Consider the following 21,097-nt stretch of genomic DNA (forward strand, 5'->3'; position numbering starts at 1 on the left):
GGTCAGTGCCATCTTAACTCAATGTGGCCCGCTACCAGCATCCCGTCATGTCCTATTATTCTCACTAGTACATCAGTCTGGTTTCATTGTGCACTCAGGTGCGTGGCGTTCACTAGTACATCACTATGGTTTTTTTGTATCACAATCAGGATGCCTCACCCTCAACCCCTCACCCCCTCACCCTCACTCACCCTCAACCCCTCACCCTCACTCACCCTCAACCCCTCACCCTCACTCACCCTCACTCACCCTCACCCTCACTCACCCTCACCCTCACTCACCCTCAACCTCTCACCCTCACTCACCCTCACCCACCCTGAACCCCTCACCCTCACTCACCCTCACCCTCACTTACCCTCACTCACCCTCAACCCCTCACCCTCAACCCCTCACCCTCAACCCCTCACCCTCACTCACCCTCACTCACCCTCAACCCCTCACCCTCAACCCCTCACCCTCACTCACCCTCACCCTCACTCACCCTCACCCTCACTCACCCTCAACCCCTCACCCTCAACCCCTCACCCCCTCACCCTCACCCTCACTCACCCTCACTCACCCTCACTCACCCTCACTCACCCTCACTCACCCTCACTCACCCTCACTCACCCTCACTCACCCTCACTTACCCTCACTCACCCTCACTCACCCTCACTCACCCTCAACCCCTCACCCTCACTCACCCTCACTCACCCTCACTCACCCTCACTCACCCTCACTCACCCTCACTCACCCTCACTCACCCTCACTCACCCTCACTCACCCTCACTCACCCTCACTCACCCTCACTCACCCTCACTCACCCTCACTCACCCTCACTCACCCTCACTCACCCTCACTCACCCTCAACCCCTCACCCTCACTCACCCTCACCCTCACCCTCACTCACCCTCACTTACCCTCAACCCCTCACCCTCACTCACCCTCAACCCCTCACCGTCACTCACCCTCAACCCCTCACCACCCTCACCCTCACTCACCCTCAACCCCTCACTCACCCTCACTCACCCTCACTCACCCTCACCCTCACTCACCCTCACCCTCACTCACCCTCACTCACCCTCACTCACCCTCACTCACCTCACTCACCCTCTCTCACCCTCACTCACCTCAACCCCTCACCCTCACTCACCCTCACTCACCCTCACTCACCCTCACCCTCACTCACCCTCACTCACCCTCACCCACACTCACCCCTCACCCTCACTCACCCTCACCCACACTCACCCTCACCCTCACTCACCCTCAACGCCTCACCCTCACTCACCCTCAACCCCTCACCCTCACTCACCCTCAACCCCTCACCCTCACCCACCCTCAACCCTTCACCCTCAACCTCTCACTCACCCTCACCCTCACTCACCCTCAACCCCTCACCCTCACTCACCCTCACCCTCACTCACCCTCAACCCCTCCCACTCACTCACCCTCACTCACCCTCAACCCCTCACCCTCACTCACCCTCAACACCTCACCCTCACTCACCCTCACCCACACTCACCCTCAACCCCTCACCCACCCTCAACCCTTCACCCTCAACCCCTCACTCACCCTCACTCTCACCACCCTCACTCTCACTCACCCTCACTCACCCTCAACCCCTCAGCCTCACCCTCACCCTCCTCAACCCCTCACCCTCCCTCAACCCCTCACCCTCACTCACCCTCACCCACCCTCAACCCCTCACACTCACTCACCCTCACTCACCCTCAACCCCTCACCCTCACTCACCCTCAACACCTCACCCTCACTCACCCTCAACCACCTCACCCTCCAACCCCTCAGCCTCACTCACCCTCACCCTCACTCACCCTCAACCCCTCACCCTCAACCCCTCAACCCCTCACCCTCACTCACCCTCACAACACATATTGTGTTACAATAGGTGTCACATTTGCGAAAGATAAAACTATCTAGAGATGTAGCATAACGACCAGAGCTGCCATATAGTCACGTAAATACAAAACATGTTGCATTCCAAATGCTATAGGTGTCACTCATCCATTTGCAAAACGAAAAATGTCAAACTCTTCTATTGCGAGACCTATTGCATTTTCAATGCTTGTTTTAAAAGCGCCCCAAACCGCGCTTTTACTTTAATGGCGCCGCACTTTTCTTTACATGACCCGCCTCTTAAAGAAAGGGATGTGGCCATTAAAGTGAAAGCACGACATGGGGTACTTTACAAAAAAACCAAGCATTTGCAATGCAATAGGTCTTGCATTAGGAAAGTTTGAGCTATTGGTCTTGTAAATGACAATTTTTTTATTTATGTGTTGGTTTTGAAAATAGCTAAATTAAAAGCTTTGTCATTTACAATGCCAATAGTTATAACTTTCGCAAATGTGACACCTATAACATTTGTAATGCAACATGTTTTGTATTAACGTGACTTAGATATATTGATTTTACAAATAATAATGGCTTTTAATTTTTTAAAATAATTAATACTTAAATAAAAGTGATTGTAATTTATAATGGCGATAGCTTAAACTTTTGTAAATAACTTTTGTGAAGATTATGTTCAGTGTATTTTATTGTGACAAAAATCCAAGAACAGAAGTGAAATATTAACATCTTTTTGTGACATTTGTAATAAAGCTTGAAACATTGAGAGAACATATTTGAACCAGTTGTTGTTGAATGGTTGCACAGATTGATGCTGTGATGGTGCGGAGTGATGTTGTGGTGGCGACGAGTGATGCTGTGGCGTTCAGTGATGCTGTTGTAGCGCATAGTGATGTTGTGGTGCCCCTGAGTGATGCTGTGGAGGCCGTGAGTGATGCTGTGGAAGCCGTGAGTGATGCTGTGGAGGCCCTGAGTGATGCTGTGGAGGAGTGATGCTGTGGAGGCCCTGAGTGATGCTGTGGAGGCCCTGAGTGATGCTGTGGAGGCCCAGAGTGATGCTGTGGAGGCCCAGAGTGATGCTGTGGAGGCCCAGAGTGATGCTGTGGAGGCCCAGAGTGATGCTGTGGAGGCCCAGAGTGATGCTGTGGAGGCCCAGAGTGATGCTGTGGAGGCGCATAATGATGTTGTGGTAGCGCATAGTGATGTTGTGGTGTTCAGAGTGATGCTGTAGTGGTGCTGAGTGATGCAGGGATGGAGCTTGTTTCCTTCCCAGTGTAAGAATTGGCTTTTGTAGTCTGGTCTGCCCTGTTCCCATGATGCACTGGGCCAGGGACAGACTAATTTGCATACAGCCAGGTTCTGAAACTGGGATGGTGCAATGAGCTAAAAAACGGTGTTGGATCTAGCCCTGATCTCTTGACTGGGTGAGAGTACTCTGCTTAATTCAGAGACTCTGTCCATCACCACCCCTTGTTGTAAATATTTTTGTCCACCCTAAGCGTGGAAGGGTATACTCAGATGTGAGTCCCTTGCTCATTGCACCATCAGGATTCAAGCAAGCCGGGCCGAAGACGCCTGAAATGGCAGAAACCGGTCCCCGGAAGCTTGTTTCCTTCCCAGTGTAAGAATTGGCTTTTGTAGTCTGGTCTGCCCTGTTCCCATGATGCACTGGGCCAGGGACAGACTAATTTGCATACAGCCAGGTTCTGAAACTGGGATGGTGCAATGAGCTAAAAAACGGTGTTGGATCTAGCCCTGATCTCTTGACTGGGTGAGAGTACTCTGCTTAATTCAGAGACTCTGTCCATCACCACCCCTTGTTGTAAATAATTTTGTCCACCCTAAGCGTGGAAGGGTATACTCAGATGTGAGTCCCTTGCTCATTGCACCATCAGGATTCAAGCAAGCCGGGCCGAAGACGCCTGAAATGGCAGAAACCGGTCCCCGGAAGCTTGTTTCCTTCCCAGTGTAAGAATTGGCTTTTGTAGTCTGGTCTGCCCTGTTCCCATGATGCACTGGGCCAGGGACAGACTAATTTGCATACAGCCAGGTTCTGAAACTGGGATGGTGCAATGAGCTAAAAAACGGTGTTGGATCTAGCCCTGATCTCTTGACTGGGTGAGAGTACTCTGCTTAATTCAGAGACTCTGTCCATCACCACCCCTTGTTGTAAATGAGTGATGCTGGGGTGGCGCTGAGTGATGCTGGGGTGGCGCTGAGTGATGCTGGGGTGGCGCTGAGTGATGCTGGGGTGGCGCTGAGTGATGCTGGGGTGGCGCTGAGTGATGCTGGGGTGGCGCTGAGTGATGCTGGAGTGGCGCTGAGTGATGCTGGGGTGGCGCTGAGTGATGCTGGGGTGGCGCTGAGTGATGCTGTGGTGGTGCTGAGTGGTGCTGTGGTGGTGCTGAGTGGTGCTGTGGTGGTGCTGAGTGGTGCTGTGGTGGTGCTGAGTGGTGCTGTGGTGGTGCTGAGTGATGCCGTGGTGGTGCTGAGTGATGCCGTGGTGGTGCTGAGTGATGCTGTGGTGGTGCTGAGTGATGCTGTGGTGGTGCTGTGGTGGTGCTGTGGTGGTGCTGAGTGGTGCTGTGGTGGTGCTGAGTGGTGCTGAGTGATGCTGTGGTGGTGCTGAGTGATGCTGTGGTGGTGCTGAGTGGTGCTGTGGTGGTGCTGAGTGGTGCTGTGGTGGTGCTGAGTGGTGCTGTGGTGGTGCTGAGTGATAATGTGGTGGTGCTGAGTGATTGTTGTTATTGTTATTTTTGCTGCATTTGCTTGTACAAGAAAGAAAATAAATACCCATGGCCCAAAACTGCTAAGGCCGGGCCTACTGGGTTTTCCAGTGCTTGTTCTTGGATGAAATGGCTTGCCGGCGTTCCAAGGGCAATGCTTCTCAGGGTCCTAAGATTCAATGTGAAGGATCACTTAACCTCTGATTTAAAAATAAATAATTGAGCACACATACTAAAGCATGGAGGAAATGGTTAACAATCATGTGCCAATAAAAACACAGCATCAATAGCATAGAATTCTGGAGGTCACCTGACAATTCTGTAGGATACAACAACAACGCGTGTGCCTAAAGGATGACAAGCAATGCCCCAACAGAATATTCCATATGCTCCGAGCAGAAGGAACCACACGCGGCTGCTTCAATGAAGTGGGCACACACGGTTTACTTTTCTCCATGGTAACCCTGCGATTACTTCCGTTTGTTTCTCTATGTTGTGCTTCGTGTGGAAGCCGGGATCAATGCAATGACTCATCGTGAAATATAAAAAAACGTCCACACGGTAATAAAATAAAATCCCCTCTTTTACGAATTATGAAATATTATTAAAATCCGTAAGAGAAGAGCAGCAACAACAGTCGGATACGTGCACATGAGTGCTGCACTGCGTGCTGTCTGTGGCCTATTATTGATTTCAAGCCTCGGCCGCGAAAGCCCTCTCGGAGACGGAATGCTGACAGAAACAGCACATTGTCTCAGAGACCTAGCTGAAACAGATGCAGCTCGGAGCGAAACCAGTTCCTAACAAGCATTGGCGGCCCTTTGAAGTGAAGCTCACGGCCTCGCGACTGTGAAACTGGGATGTAATTAGGGGGAGGAGAAGTGAGGCCGAGCGCGCACTGCGCACGCTGGGGAAGTGACAGATGCCTGTGGGAGGGAGGCTGATGGCTTTGATGTGGACGCGCTTTCCGCACGAGTGCACCACATGAACTGTCCGAAATCCGCAATGGTTTAGGAGCTTGGTTTGCCCACTATACTCTCGTCTATTTATCCCTTGCGGGATATAATAGTTGAGACCTAAAAAAGAGAATTTGGAATGCAATCTGTCTTGCATTTGCGAGACTTTAAGCTATTGACTTTGTAAAGGACAATGTCTTTAATTTATGGTTTATAAATCATAAATAAAAGGCATTATCATTTACAATACCAATAGCTCAGACTCTCGTAAATGCGAGACCTATTGCGTTGCGAATGATTGTTTTTTTGTGGGACTCGGCTGAAGCTGAGTCCCAAGATGGCTGCCAATACTTCCTGGTTGAAGTGTTGGGAGCCAGTCCGGTTTGAGCATGGGGACTGTCGGATTCCTCAGAGGATCCGCGTCCCCATATATCTAAATTTGGATTTCTTTTAATATCTGAAAATCTATTGAACGGATTTACACCAATTCACAAAAAGGTCACTTTCTGAACCAACAGCTGCCACCTGTCTGATAAATTTGGTTTAATTCTGTTCAGCAGTTGTGACTTTAGCCGTGTCTAACAGCCCCAATGGGAATATGCATGGGGGAAAATGTGTTTTGAGACCCCCCTTTTTCTCTGCCCCCACTTCACAGATCACCCTAAAACTTTCAAGACAGAAGTGAGCATTTTATTAATTTTGGAAAATTTGCGAGGATTCATCAAATGGTGCCAAAGTTATTCGCAAAACAAAAAACGATCTTCTATGGAACGAAGGTCCTAGCTATAACTACATACTAGAGATATATATTCCAACCTGTCCTTGGGTAAAAATAGGCTCTAACACAGCACAGGATACCAGTTTCTTAAACCACTGAGTTTATTCCAAAACTTTAACCAACATGACTGTTTTCGGCCAAGGCAAATGAACAAATGAAATGCGTGGACATAAAAGAAAACTGCAAATACAGCTATCTTTAAAATTATGTCAGTGTCCACTTTTTAACATTGTCCTTGCTGACCCAGTTAAAATTAAAATACCATAACTATTGCATCTTAATATATGCAATACTAATAGTGACTGCACATTTCGATGTTTAGACTCAGAAGACCTGCCTGTTAAATACCAATGACCAGTGTCTGGTCTTCATAGTAAAACCCCAATTCATGCAAACCACCACGCAGTACACATACATGATGCAGAAATTTCAAAACCTGTGTCACGTTCCTTGTCTGTTGTGCTCAATATTGTAAATGCAATGTGCCCAAATCAAAAATTAAATCACTCAAAGAACGGAGAGAAACAGACATTCAAAATGTGTTCATGTCCATTAACAAGCGCAGTCCCTTTATAAATGGAAGTAGATGAGGCTTCTTTCTCCCCTCCAGGTGCTGCTCAAGTTCAAAACGAATGCAAAAACAACAATTGATGGACAGAATGCAGAACAATGTCATACATTCACCCCAGTACAGAGATCTGGGCCTAAATCCATATTTTTTTTGCTCACCTTGCCATTCCCGTTTGAACCCAGCCAAATGCAAATCAGTCTTGGTCCTGTGCCCAATGGGACCGAACTGCAAGGCCAGGTCCTCCCTGGACTGGAAACTAGCATCCTAGGACCGGTTTCTTCAGCCAGGGTAGCTTGACTCCAGTAGCATGGAGAGCACAGGACCCACGTCTGGGCATACCCGTCCTACTCGGGGTGACAAATGCAAAAACAACAATTGATGGACAGAATGCAGAATAATGTCCTACATTCAACCCAGTGCAGAGATCTGGGCTTAAATCCATTGTTTTTCTGCTCACCATGCCATTTCAGTTTGAACCCAGCCATATGCAAATCAGTCTTGACTGGACTCACTGTGCCACTGGAATCACGCTATCCTGGCTGAAGAGGGGTGAAACCCCGAAACTGGTCCTAGGATGCTTGTTTCCGGTCCAGGGAGGACCTGGCTTGGCAGTTTGGGCTGGGCTTCCCATGAGGCACAGGGTCAAGACTGATTTGCATATTGACTGGTCTAAACTGGGGTGGCATGGTGAGCAAAAGAGTGATGGATTTAACCCAGATCTCTTGACTGGGGGGTGAATATTTTGGTTTGTTCTGCATTCCGTCCATCAATTGTGTGTCTTTTGCTTTCTCGCCTAAGTTCAAAACTAACACATATATCTCAATCATTATCCTTGCTTTTGCCCTAGGAAAGTCACAAGTCCCTTATGGAGGTGCATGAGAATATATATATATAGGGGGCAGCCAAACCGCAAGTACCAGCATGCAACACGTCTACCCACCGAGGGTGTCCACCAGGGGTCCGAGACCTATAAATAATGTGTGCAATCGACTTGCCGGTTTCCTGCTCAGCATCATGATGTACACGGCGTTCCTTTGAAAAAGGTCAATGAAGACTGAAACATGTCAGGACTTTGCCGAAGCTGAGCCGTTAATAAATTAATTGCAATAACATGATGGTGTGCGGCTAATTCTCTTAGCAAGGGAGAAACTTGGGATATATATATATATATATATATATATATATATATATATATATATATATATATATATATATATATATATTCGAGCTTCTGCTTGGCATCGTTCACTTGAAAGGCACTCTAATAACACCAAAATGCTCAAAGTATAGAGCACCTTTATTAATGCGGAAAGGAAGACATCTGCATGCTGCTTTCACAGTCCCCCACCACTTTCGCCAATGAGTTTCGATGATTCTCTTCATCAGGACTGGTAGTGGAAAAAAGCATGTCCGCTCACTCCCTTCGCTTAAAACATACTGCGGCACATCCTATCATCGGCTTCCCCGTGTGCAATGAGCAAAGCAATATAGGCAATGTAGTGACGGCTTTGAATAAGTATGCAAATGTCCTGCTGAGCGGAGCCCTCAGATGAGCCCCGGCAATTCGATGTCTTCCTCAATTCCTTGCTGTTAATCCTCAGTAGGAAGCTGGCAAACGTCAACGCCCGAGGCCCCCTAGTTCCCGGGGTGGTGCCTTCTGACGGCACGACAACCGCCAATAAATCGAGCTCCTGCTTGGCATCGTTCATTTGAAAGGTACTCGAATAACTATAATTACATATTTCACTAGAAAACGCCAGCCAGGGCAAAAACCAGGATCCCCAGGATACAATGAGTCACAAAGAAATAAAATATCCAAGAAAAAAGTGACTCAAATAGATGGATTCACCAAAACAACAAAAATACATTTCCACTACAACTTTTTAGCTTCCGCCGCCCTCGGGTTGTACAAGATGGTTTGCTCAGTGGCTGCACAGATGAATTTTCAAAAAGCATCATGAGTGAAGATTCCATTCGGAATGTGGTATCAATGCAGTCCTGAGAGCTCTTGAGATATACAGCAATCAGGTGGTATTGTCAGTAATGTTCAGTCCATCTGGAGGCAGTGATTTTAAACGGTACATCCAGAAGTTTTCTCTGGAGTGCAGTAGTTCTTCCTTTAAGACATGTTTCACAGGGGAAAATCTTCAAATATTCATTCCACAGTGGCATTGTCACTGTGCAGTTATAGTTAGGACCGGGTTTCCACAGGAAATCGATTTTTCGTTTGCTAGTAACGTTCTCACCGTTTGATAAATCTTTGTAAATCTTACCCAAAAAAAGGTTAATTGACCTCAGCTCCTTTTTGGAACGTTTCGGGCGTATCTGTCAAGTGGGGGGGCTGAAAAAAGGGTGGTGTCCAAAAATACGCTTTTCCACATGCAGTGTCTCAGGAATTTCAGACATAGCTACAGCCAAAACAACTGAACAGAATGTCACCAAATTTGGCAGAAAGCTAGATCTTGATCCAAAAAGTGTGATTTTTGTTATCTGGTGCCACAGGGGCACGTCCTGGGGTCAACGTTTTTGCGGTAGTACTGCAGTACTATGGTGGTTCAAAGCAAAAAGGCAGAGCCTTGGGGCACTGCAAGGCCATGGAGGTTGGTTCTCAAATCACCACCTGACTATGTCCAACACTGCAGAAGCGAGGATATTCCCAGTCCGCCACTACCACCCGACAACACACACTGAACTACGCACACAGTGTACTTGTTGCCCGAGCACCGGGAGAGGGTGGTAGAAAACGAGAAAAAAAGAATACAAGGACCCTACGCCTGGGCTCCGCCTATCCTAATCTTGCAGGCAGTCAATGGCTTCTGCACCTGGAGTGAAAGATAAACAACAAAGAACAGGCATGTGATACAAATATCTAAGTCTTTCTATGGACATACATGCACAGACTTGCATATATGTGCACAATTTATTTCCTTACCAGTCTGTATTTCTGTTATAAGCTCCTTAGCACACGTTTGATAATTCAAATGATATACATGTGTTTCACCATACAACAAGAATGCATTTTTGTTGTATGGTGCAACACATGTATATCATTTGAATTATCAAACGTGTGCTAAGGAGCTTATAACTTTGTGTGGCCCTAGCCTAATCTAGAAGAGGTAGTGTGGTTCTCTTCTCCTTATAGCACCGTCCTAAGAATTATCCATTGAGAATAACATAGGTGGATTTTCCTTTGTGGCGCCAGTACCTAGAACCAATACCACCAATTGCGACCAAACAGTCTGTATTTCTGTTATGACGTTCGTAAATTTCAAGCTTCAGAGGCAATATACAGTGTCCATGGAAAACCAAACAAAAAATGGCTCCCAATGAAGGTCACTAAAAACCTCTCCGTAATATAAACAACCAATAGGGGAAAAAGTCCTCAGACTGAAAAAACCCCCGCTTTCTTTATATATACAAAAAATGCCCGGCAAAGTTCAACAGTGGCCACAACATGGAAAAAACGCTACTGGGACATACTGAATCGTAGATACATCCAAACTCTGCATAACGACATAGAGAGGGAACAAAAGATCCAGGAAGTGAATGCCTCAGCCGAGGTACTAATACGCGGCCGCGTATCAGAAAAGACACTCCACAAGAAATAAAAAGAGGAGGGGAGGGAAGGGGATCCCACGACGATTCACCATCCAGTTGCACAATCCAAAAGACGATGTAAGTATGTCTGCAATCCTGCAGACATTGCGTCCCACGAATACTCAAGACCAGCTGAATTTCAAACGTTCCCAGAACCAACAAGAAACACCCGAACACTAACATTGGTCAGCAACGGGGTCTTACCTGTCAGTGGAGGGTTGGGTGCAAGGACTGGCCACATGCCAGACCCTGCAGTTAACCCCACACTGTGCACAGTCTTCGACTGCGCATGTTGTGGGCTGGACACCCACAGGGTTTTGGGCGCAGGGTCTGACCACAAGGCAAGCCTTACAGCCAAACCCTTAATGCACAAGGCCTTCGGCCTTAAGGGAGGTTAAAGGGTTGCGGTGGTTGGGTGAAGGACCTGGCCATAGACCAGACTTTGCAGCGAACACTATGCATGTGCAGCACAGGGTAGGTCTACATAGGAATGTTCAAAAATGAGTTATGCTGTTCCTCAGTGGTACAGTGGAGAGATAAGTATAAGAGTCAGGGAGGTCGGGACCAACTCAGCCCCCGTTGGGATGCTAGTGTTGGGGATCCTTTTATTGGATTGTAATACTCTCACACACCCTTTCAGGTGTCATGCTTAATCATCTGGGCTTGCGCCTCGTTGGGTCGTTGGTGCAATACCCAACGGGCTCCCTATAGTAGGGGCACTTTATAGGAGATCTTTTTCCAATAGCTGTATGGTAAAGTGGGGGAGAGAGGCCAGAACTGTGTAGATGTAAAAGTTTTGGGAAGTGTTCTAAAATAGGGTTCGGAGTACCAAGAAAGACTAACTTTATACTGGGGGTCTCCTACCCTAACTAAAAACATGCAATAAGGCTCTCGCCCAGGTATAATGCCTTGGGTGGGAGTATCCTTATTGGCCAGTGAAGGTCAACATGTTTCTCGCTTTAAGTATAATCTACCTGGAATTCATCAGGACCAAAGTGGTGAAACTATCTACACTTGAATTTTGGTGACATGGAATAATCCTCACATCAACCAGTCTACCTATTTGTATACCTGTGAAGGACCTGTATCTACCTGTTAGGAGAGACAAGATATGACATCATTCAGGCTAATAATATATATTAGAAACAGGTATATTATTATGGTGACCCTGACTTCTTATCTGTAGTGGTACATGATAAAAAAAGTTGCGTTCAGGACTCTAAAAATGTTTATAACAGTAACACACAGTGAGTGCACATCGTGAGCTATAGTGAACTATGGCCCTTGTGGCACTTCGGTGTCGCAGCAGCAGTACTTCATAGGGGGACTCACCCAATTCTGTAGACAACATAGGAATGGTCATGAAATATTGCTTTACCTTTAAATACCCTAGAATTCAATGAAAAAAACAAGGTGGAAGTAATGTTATACTTGGTATGGTCATAATATTTTAATTTACATTAAAAAGAAAAACTAAAAATTCACTGAAAAAAACGCTAAGATTTAAAGTGAGGTGATGTTATAGTTAGTTGGCGATGTCTGGTAAATTATTACATTTTAAACTAAAAAAACCTGAAATTCACCTGCTTTAGTTAACTTAAGTAACTATAACTTGCATCCTCACCAAGCACTGCTTATTACCTCACATATTACTCCACTCATGACATGTTCTATGACATCATTGATAGCATCAGTGCGACATCTGAAATTACATCATTGAGGACTACACTGCGCAATGCGTTGTGCAAGTTATAGTTTGTTCAGTTAACTATAACTGCTGAATGTTAGTGGCTTTTTTGAGTTTAAAATGTAATATTTTAACTGGCATTTCCCCTAACTATAACACCACTTTAACCTTTTTCAATGAATATATAGTCAAAAATGTCCTGTAGGATTCATGTTTACAGTACTCATTCATCACTTCATTATCTATTCAAAAATTCACACTTGACTGCACCAGTCCATAGTTAGAATACTATACTGATGAATTTAAACACCCCACTGCATTTTGGACCAGCTCTAATCTTTTCTCCAAGCCAGTCCTTTTAAACAGTATTTACTAAACAGTCTTCATGTGTTTAACAAGAATCATTGCTGGCTTTTTTTCTGAGTCTCTTACACCAGTGTCAGCACAAACAGAGCTGCAGAGCCTTGCACTCTCAATTAATAACTTAGTCACCTGCCAACAGCTTTAAAATTTCCAGTTATTATATCATCCCCAATGGTTCTGTCTTTGAACTCGAAGAAACTGACAGCACTTGTTCCACAGCCCCACAACTATTTTCTGTGCCAAGCCACCCCCGGTTACACCAGACTAAAAGACCATGTCATGATTCTAAAGGATAAACTCTCCCCCATGCTCTCCTCTGTTTAATATCTATTTGAGATTAAAAGTATCCTTTTAAATCTGCTTTTGAGCCAATCTACTAAATAAATTGAAGTCCAACATTCTGGAACGTTGTGTGTCTCCTGAGAGGTTTCAATGTACGGTTATAAAGTGTAACTTCTGCGCTGGGACCATCTTAATAGTATGCTTTCCAGGAGCAGATATTTAAAACTCCTTCCTCTCTTCTGCTTACATCTCCTCTCCTTTCATAAACTCCCACAAGTAGCTTTCAGTCAGCTCTAGCTTCAGTTTGCTGTGCAGGCTTCACAGACACTCCAGAGGTTATGAATGGCACTGGGATGTGTCTGTGACTAAAACCTCACATCATTTACATAGGCACACACCAATACACAGCTAAACACCCAAAGCACACAAATCTGGAACCTGGTCTGAATTCTCCCCCAGCATAAAGCAACATTAGCACACTGTCCAGTTGTAGCTGAATTCCACTTTTGCCAAGCAGCTCCAAAAAATAGATAATTTAATATTCAAGTCTATGACACATGACATACACTACATACAAAGCTGCAGACATAGCAAAACACCTTATTATATACACACAACTCTTATCAACTAACATACATTTGCAGCAGTACAGATAGCAAGTTGCTGACCTACCAAAACGTTAATGATGCAAACTGAGTGCTACAACACCTATAGATGATACATAGTGAATGCTACATTACCTACAAGACTGCATCAAACCCTTTCAGAAAAAGCACAAGGTAGTAATTTCAGCTAAACACACCAATACAGCACTCCCACATACACTTCCTAATAATAAACACACCCAGACGACACCAAGAGCCACAGAAGCTTCAAATGCAGTTGGCACAACAGAACACTTGTTCTTGAGACACTGACACTACACTACACAACCAACATTCCCACAAGGATGATTACTGATGCTAAAATGTTGCTTTCCAGTAGCACCAGAGAGAAACCGAATACCTAGACGATAAGTTACTTACCTACGGTAACTCTTTATGTGGTAGAGACAGAATCTAGCTTCAGATTCCTTACCTTTGAGTTATCCCCAGGCTCACAACTGGATCCAGAAAACTTTTCTACAGCAATACCTTGGCGCATTGGTAGAAAAAGTCGAGCGGCTCTGTAGCATGTCCATAACCAACGGCGCGTTGGTTATGTCAGTTCGTTCCATAACCACTTTCTGCGTTAAAACATGGAGCCACTTATAGTAACTGGTAGGAAACGGTGTGCAGAAAGATTTTTTTTTTTTTTGTAAAACAGTTGTTATATTACTTGTTTTTTTAGTGCTTTTTTTCTAAACAAAGGTACGAGAATGCCAGAGGGATTTGGAAAAGTAAAGGACAACCTAGTTCACAGAGCACGGAAGAGGGTGGGTCAGTAAGGAATCTGCGGCCAGATCCTGTCTCTACCAGATCAGGCATTACCAAACGTAAGTAACTTATTCATCTGATAGAGACATTTAGCCACATATTCCTTACCATTGAATTAGATACCTAAGCAATTCCATCCCAGGAGGAGAGTCTGTGAACAGGTCCACGAAAGATCCCTGACTAGGACCAGCCAGCTTTTAAGAGAGAGAAAGTGACCGGCTGTCGGATGGGTAGGTGAGGGAGAAGACACCACACCGCAAATATTGGAGAAAAAAATTGAAAAGACGCCCATGGCAGAAGAATAAGGATGGGTTAGAAGAACACTTCAGATATTTACAACACCATAGAGCATCCCAAATGGTATCCGGACCATTAGCGGACGAATTGAAGGCCAACGATAAAGGCTAAGACCACAGAGTCCAAGCTCCTTCCATAGGTGCAAGTGATGCAAAAGCACCACCCAAACCGTAAGAAAGCATGGCAAACAATAAGGACTGCCATAGACCATCCGCGGCCATGGGAAACCCTGAGAGAAAAGTGAGCCCTCTGGGCCATGTAATGGAGAACCATAGAGGAGGAAGGGTTGCGATTGCAAAGCAGCGAACAAGTCAAGACCCTGTGGGACACTAGGAAAAATGCAGCAACTTAAGCAAAAATGTACCCCCTCCTATTAAGGTAGCATACCATGACTGTCTATAGAGATACCGATAAAAATAAAAAACATGTATGACCACAGATGCAACAGAATAATATATATGGTCATATATGTATAATATATATAATACATAGAAATGCACCATATACACTGTATAATAAAATCTACTCTAGAAGGGTACCTAGAACATGAACAACAGTGGAGATTGTTCGATATGTGATAGCGGCGGCCTGGCAACAGCCATACGGCACTGCATAAAAGAATAGAGGACGTAGAAGATATCACGCACACCAGAAAAATAAGCAATTGACCATAGAACAACACTACCGACTGCACGGCGACAATAAGGAGGTTGAGAGATGATTGAAAGGGAAAACAGGAGGTTAACAACAACCGCTAGAAGAAAGCAACGAAGATCGACGCAATTCAGACAGCCAGTCTCTATCGTGGAAGAAAAATTATATCAAACAGAAAAAGGAAAGGGGCTGGTTAAAGCCACAGAGAAGGAATAATACTTGTGGGGAGACCAACATCACAAGCGGAGGTCTTCAACCTACCAATCAGAAGAAGAACTGGAGTAACAGACGGAGTGGCAACGCACACAGTATAACAAGTGCGTAAGACACAAAAGAAATGTGTTCATAGGAAACAGGACCTTTAAAAAGGGTCAGAAGGTATCCTTAAAACACAGCAAGAAACCCATAGTATACATGACTATGGAGGATAAAGAACCTCTCCTCTTACAGAGGAAGAGACTGTAGAAAATGAGAGAAAATTCTACAAGCAAAAGGAAATGTCTGGGGTCCAAGGGACAACCTGTGTCCAGCCACCAATTCCTGTGACATCAAAAGTGAGGATCTCAGCATCACCAGAGAGCGTTATTTTCCCACTCAGGAGTCCCTAGGGATAATGCACCCCCAAGGTGTTAGAACTTTATCCTCACCCGCGAGAAGGGAAAGAAAAGTCCCCGGAAGAATCCAAAAGGAGTACCGAACCTCTATACAAACCAGCTCAAGAGAGGGTGGTCCAGGAATACCCGTTTGAGAAGAACAAGCAGTTAGTAACTTAGGGTTGGGGTTGGTACAGGGAGAGTCATGGAAATGTTTCAGACAAAGCACAAAAACATTGACCAAATTGGAAAGGCATTACAGCTTTGCGCAGGGCAGACACAGAGTAAAAACAGACCATGCAGTGGCAAAGAAGAGAAAAAGTCATCAGAGTAGACGAACGTTTCCAGGAAACTGACATGGTACATCCACAAGGAACCTTGAGAGAAGAAGTGACAAGTCATTTGTACCTGTGCATAATGGGAACTAGCACAAGGAGGCGCTAACAAGAAAGGAAGTAAGAACATCACCTAGGGCAGAAGCTGACCATGTACCCTAGGTCAAGAAGTATGTCCTATATTCTTGCGTCTGCTAGGAAAGAATGGCACGAAATAAGGTGTAAGGAACTGAGCAAGGAGAATCCCATGCACCATTCTACCAAACACACAATGTGACTTCCCCTTTAAGGGGTACCAAAGTACCAGAAACATGTGCGTTATGCCTGTAGGACATAGCAACACAGTACAAGGCGGCTGTGCACCTGCACAAGAGAGGCAGAATCCCCCAATGGAACCTTGGTAGAAAAAATAAGAGAGCACCTTGCAGCAACAGGTGTGGAAGCCAATAAGACCATAAAACAAAATGTGTCCCAGTAACGGGTGCCATAACTGATCATTGACAGATCAGGAAGCAATAAAGAATACCTGCAGAAAGCAGGAGCACCTCCCCATGTGCCACTAATAGATGAAGTGTGAAAGAAAAAACCAATGGCCCGTTCCAAAACAGCTCACAAGTAAAAGAAAAAACAGGTGGCCATACTATGTAAAAGCTCAGTACAGAGAAAAAAGAGTAACAGGCTTTATAGTTAATAGATATTTTCTCCACCCCAACTATCCCGAAAACAGCATAAATGGAGTCCGCTTAAAAGTCAAACAGATGTTGACCATCGAAAGGCATGTCCACCAAGGTGGATTCAACAGCAATGGCAAAGCTAGCCTCAGTATTGCGGCTAGGAGGAGAGAGCAAGCCAGAGGATGGGGAAGAGTCAAGGCCACTAGCCTTACCAAGGTCAGATACCCAATGAAGTGTCCTCATGTCATCACCAAATACTTGTCTTCCGAGGGGAAATAGCAGGGGGCTCTGCTGAAGGCTGAGGAATGTAGCCCAAAAAGAACTGTTCTGCCGAAACGGCTCCCGACGTCAAAGAGGTGACACTTTGGTGTCGGGGATGAGAGACATAGTAGCAGCGATTAGCGCAGTCGACGCCGAAGGCAGCGCTGGCGGATTCAACACTGGCATCACAGGTGAGAACCCCGAAGGGCTGTGCACCGGGACCGATATGGATTCGATCACGGATCCAGAGGCCCTCACTGAGGGAGGTCCCGTCTGCTTGGAGTCAGTCGAGGCTTCTCCGACTTCCTTGGGGCCGAGACGCGCACCAGAAGGAGGCGGAGAACCAAAAATAGCATGAAGGGAGAGATGGTATTCCCTCATCTGTTCCAGAGTCGCTTCTGTGCTGGGGATACCAGGAGGAGTGAGGCAGATACTCACTCCGACTCTGTTACTGGAGGAATAGGATGGCGTTGCAGAGACAACCGCGGATAGGCAGTACAGTTGGGTAAGACTGCGACTCCGACCCCTACGGCGTGACTTACCAGTCGACAGTGAAGACAAAGGACTTGGGGAGCTGGCCCTCGAGCGGTCCTCGGAGGGAGAAGAGGACCGTAACTGATGAGGGACCTTTGACCACCGTGCCACTAAACAGTGTCATGCGGAATTCCTGCAACGCCGAAGCTAAAGACATGAGCCGCACCCTTCGGAGTCCCGGTCCACGCCCAGATACCACATGCAAATACAATGAAGGTGTGGGGTCGACATCGTTGTCCACAGGACCCCAAAAACAATCAGAAAAGGGCACACCGTGTTGACAAATTTCGAGATAGGCCAAAAATGGCCAGAGGTTCCCGTCTCCAGATCCATGTGGAAGCACGGAAAGGAAGAAACTCTGTCGATGTCACTGCGGAGTCGCTCACCCTCTACCGACGTGCAGAGGTACTGCTGTAGAAAGGTTTTCCAGATCCAGCCTGGCACCTGGGAATAATTCAAAGGTAAGGAATCTGCAGCTAGATACCTCTATCAGGTGCATATGACACATTTAAAAACCACAAGAACAAACTTGTACATGAATGCCCACTGTCAGACATCCCCATACTTCACTTTCTTGCAACCAATGAAGTGTGCACACCATTTTATTTGTCAAAAGCACTAAATATAAACAAAAACAACTTACAGATATGCCTCCAACATCCGTCAAACATTACAAAGCCAAAGCATGAAATAATAATCCACGTTCCTTGCAAAGTAGGAGCTTGTAATCACAATATTAACTATCTAAAATTATTAGATACACAAATGGGATTTAAATAAATGTAAAATACAATTCAAGTACAGCATAATACTAGTAGGTTATACATTAATTAAAAATAATGTTAATAGTGCCACTTAACATACAAATAGTGACTACTTTAAAATGCAAATAGATATTTATGGTAAAAATGAAACAGTGAACTTGTGTTTGTTGTCTGAACCTAGCCCGCTAGGCAGTTGCATATTCTTCAGGGTGAAAAACAAATATACAGTAAATAAGTGATTGGAGGAGTAGCTGAACCAAAGCCAAACTATAGTCTGTTCCTTTTAGATAGAAATATGAGGGAAATCAGAACGTACACTGGCAGAGAAGCATCATTCACTAAAAGAAATTGGCTTACCTCCTCAAGTACTGCTTAGGCACGAAAGGGTACCCTGACCCACCCTCCATTCCCTGATTGAAGCCTGATCGACAGAAAATACAGTCAAAGAGCAGTGGTCATGGAATATGGGTGCGGATCCCACAACAAAAGAATATGATGACATGGCAAGTAACTAAGGAGATGATAGTGCAACCCTGAAAGATGACTGTGTCCTTGAGAGGAGAATAAGATTTGGAGATAAAAATCCCCATGCAGAGAAAGAACACAGCAACCTTTCACTGCTAACAACAATAAGGTCTTGGAGCATAAACGAAAAACTCAGCAGTGCTCAGAAAATAGGCTTATGCTTCTACAACGGTGTTCAAAAGAACCTTAATACTACAGTCACAATAGAGGAAAGTATAGGAAGGAAATATCAATGGCAAATCAAGAAAAGAGGAAGAAAGTGCCCGGGTCTTTCGACCTAGTGTATCCTTGTGCAGTAGTTGACCAAAGCACCCAAAACGAAACACTTTGTATATTAATGAGTTGACTCAAGATCAAAGGGATATGATTGTTGCAAAAGTCCAGAGAATAAACAGCGCATTCAAGTTCTTGCTTAGCTTCAGGCCAACTGGGAGCTGGTTTGATCAGGCAATAGAACATCGTCCAGAGATACAGGGCAAGGTTAGATGGGTGGTGTACCCAAAGCAAACTGCGTTATCATATGGTGTGGTGGAATAATCACCCAGCTTCCTTGGGGTTGTGAAAAAATCTAAGAAGGAAATGAACAACAAAGAAAATTATTCTGCGCAGAGAAATGCTGAGCTGAGGGAAAACATAAACAAAGTTTTACCGTACATATAAGAAAAAAAATAAGATGTATTAGGGCCATCTTAAACCCACCGTTAGAGGAAATCTGTGTATTTTCAAGCCACTCCTTGACTGTTTGGTATTCGAGTGAAATTGCAGATTTTTGTAGAACACTCAATCTTCCCCAAGTCTTTTTCCTTTTAATGTTGTGTTTAGTCTCCTCACAAGCAGAAAGCAACGACACCTACCACAGATTGCCTACTGGAAGATTTTGAAGCACTTTTTAGTTTTTTAAATGTCTGTGACCATCACTAGACTTTCTTGGGTGACACAAAGAATGGGGACAGTTGATAGCAAATGCTGTGGATATATAAACTCTTCCAAATACATTTTTTGACACCTTTTTCTCCATCCTGTCTGTTATTTGTTTGTGCCCTATATACCTCATGGTGTAAACTTACACTGTACTGCAAAATGTTTCCCTAATGTTTGAGTATGCTTTATATTATTTTTATTTTCATGTTAGGAAGTCTTATTGACTAAATGCAGAATTAAAAAACAGAAGCGGAATTAAAGGGAAAGGGGTAAGAGATGAGAGAATTAGAGAAAGCAAAGTTCCTTAGTAGACTGAAGCTGAAGCCATCAGAAGAACTGGCAGTGATAAAGGGAGAGTGGCGAGGCCTGTGGTAGAATAACCTTATTCTAACAGTGCTATTAGGTTTTAAAGGGAGCTTAGAAATCCAAAAGTGTGAGAAGGTCAATGCCTTGTGTTTAGTATGGGTGAAGATTGAGAGTAGAAGTGATAATCTGCGATCATAAGATCTCCCTTGCAAAGATGACTAGATTAGTAAAAAGCTAAAATAATAGGGGAGAGATGAAGACAGACTTTGTGAAATCAGAGAGCATAAAGAACAGGGCTCAAGTCAGGCAATAGTGGTTTAAAGAAAGGGAAACCCTAAAATAAAAGGAGGGTGGTGGAGCAACAGCAGATCATGGCTAACGATAAACCATATTTATCTCCGCTCTAGTGTCTCACCGAAAATGGCTAAACATGGTACTTTTCACTGAAACCCTGATTGAGAGTTAAACCCCAACCGCCATGCCTGGTGTTTGAAGAATGCCCTCTTATATTCTGTCATCACCTAAGCTCACTGCACCCGTACTGTAAGCTTTTGGTTTCTGTCCCTCAGGTCTCAAACGAGCCACTTCCAAACGGGAAAAGGAAGAATCTGGGAGCAGTTCCAGTAATGAGCCAGACCCTTGTGGATCAGAACTCTTCTGCTTGGAATACGTGGCTGATGGAGGAGAAATCACTGCTGTGACTGTGTGCAAGGTGTGTCATTAACTGTTCACTCGGTGCAGGAATGTAGAATATCGGAGCAGCGACTTGTATAGCAACTTAACATCTTTAAATAAGGAAGGGTCTGTAGTAATGACTTGGGAATGGAGTGCTCACTCCCGTATATTCTGTACCTCATGGGAATGCAGGAGATTCCATCGGAATGCCCCAAAGCCATAACTAAAAACACATTACAGCCTCATCTGAACACTAAGTTTTGGACACACAAGATGAAGCCAAATGAAATGACTGACCTTCATTTCATTTGTTCTGACTAGTGTGTGTAGCTCTC

The 21,097-nt window shown here is 45.1% G+C and overlaps 1 protein-coding gene across 1 annotated transcript in view; it reads left to right on the top strand.

Annotated features, from left to right (window-relative positions):
- The window catches only part of C11H2orf68 (chromosome 11 C2orf68 homolog), a 96,649-nt gene that overhangs the window by 74,505 nt on the left and 1,047 nt on the right, over window positions 1-21,097 (top strand). The window contains exon 3 of the mRNA XM_078666875.1: window positions 20,657-20,799. Coding sequence (XP_078523001.1) covers window positions 20,657-20,799 — 143 coding nt within the window. The remainder of the gene's footprint in view (window positions 1-20,656; window positions 20,800-21,097) is intronic.

This window comes from Lissotriton helveticus, chromosome 11 (assembly GCF_964261635.1).
Source record: "Lissotriton helveticus chromosome 11, aLisHel1.1, whole genome shotgun sequence".
Lineage (NCBI taxonomy): Eukaryota > Metazoa > Chordata > Amphibia > Caudata > Salamandridae > Lissotriton > Lissotriton helveticus.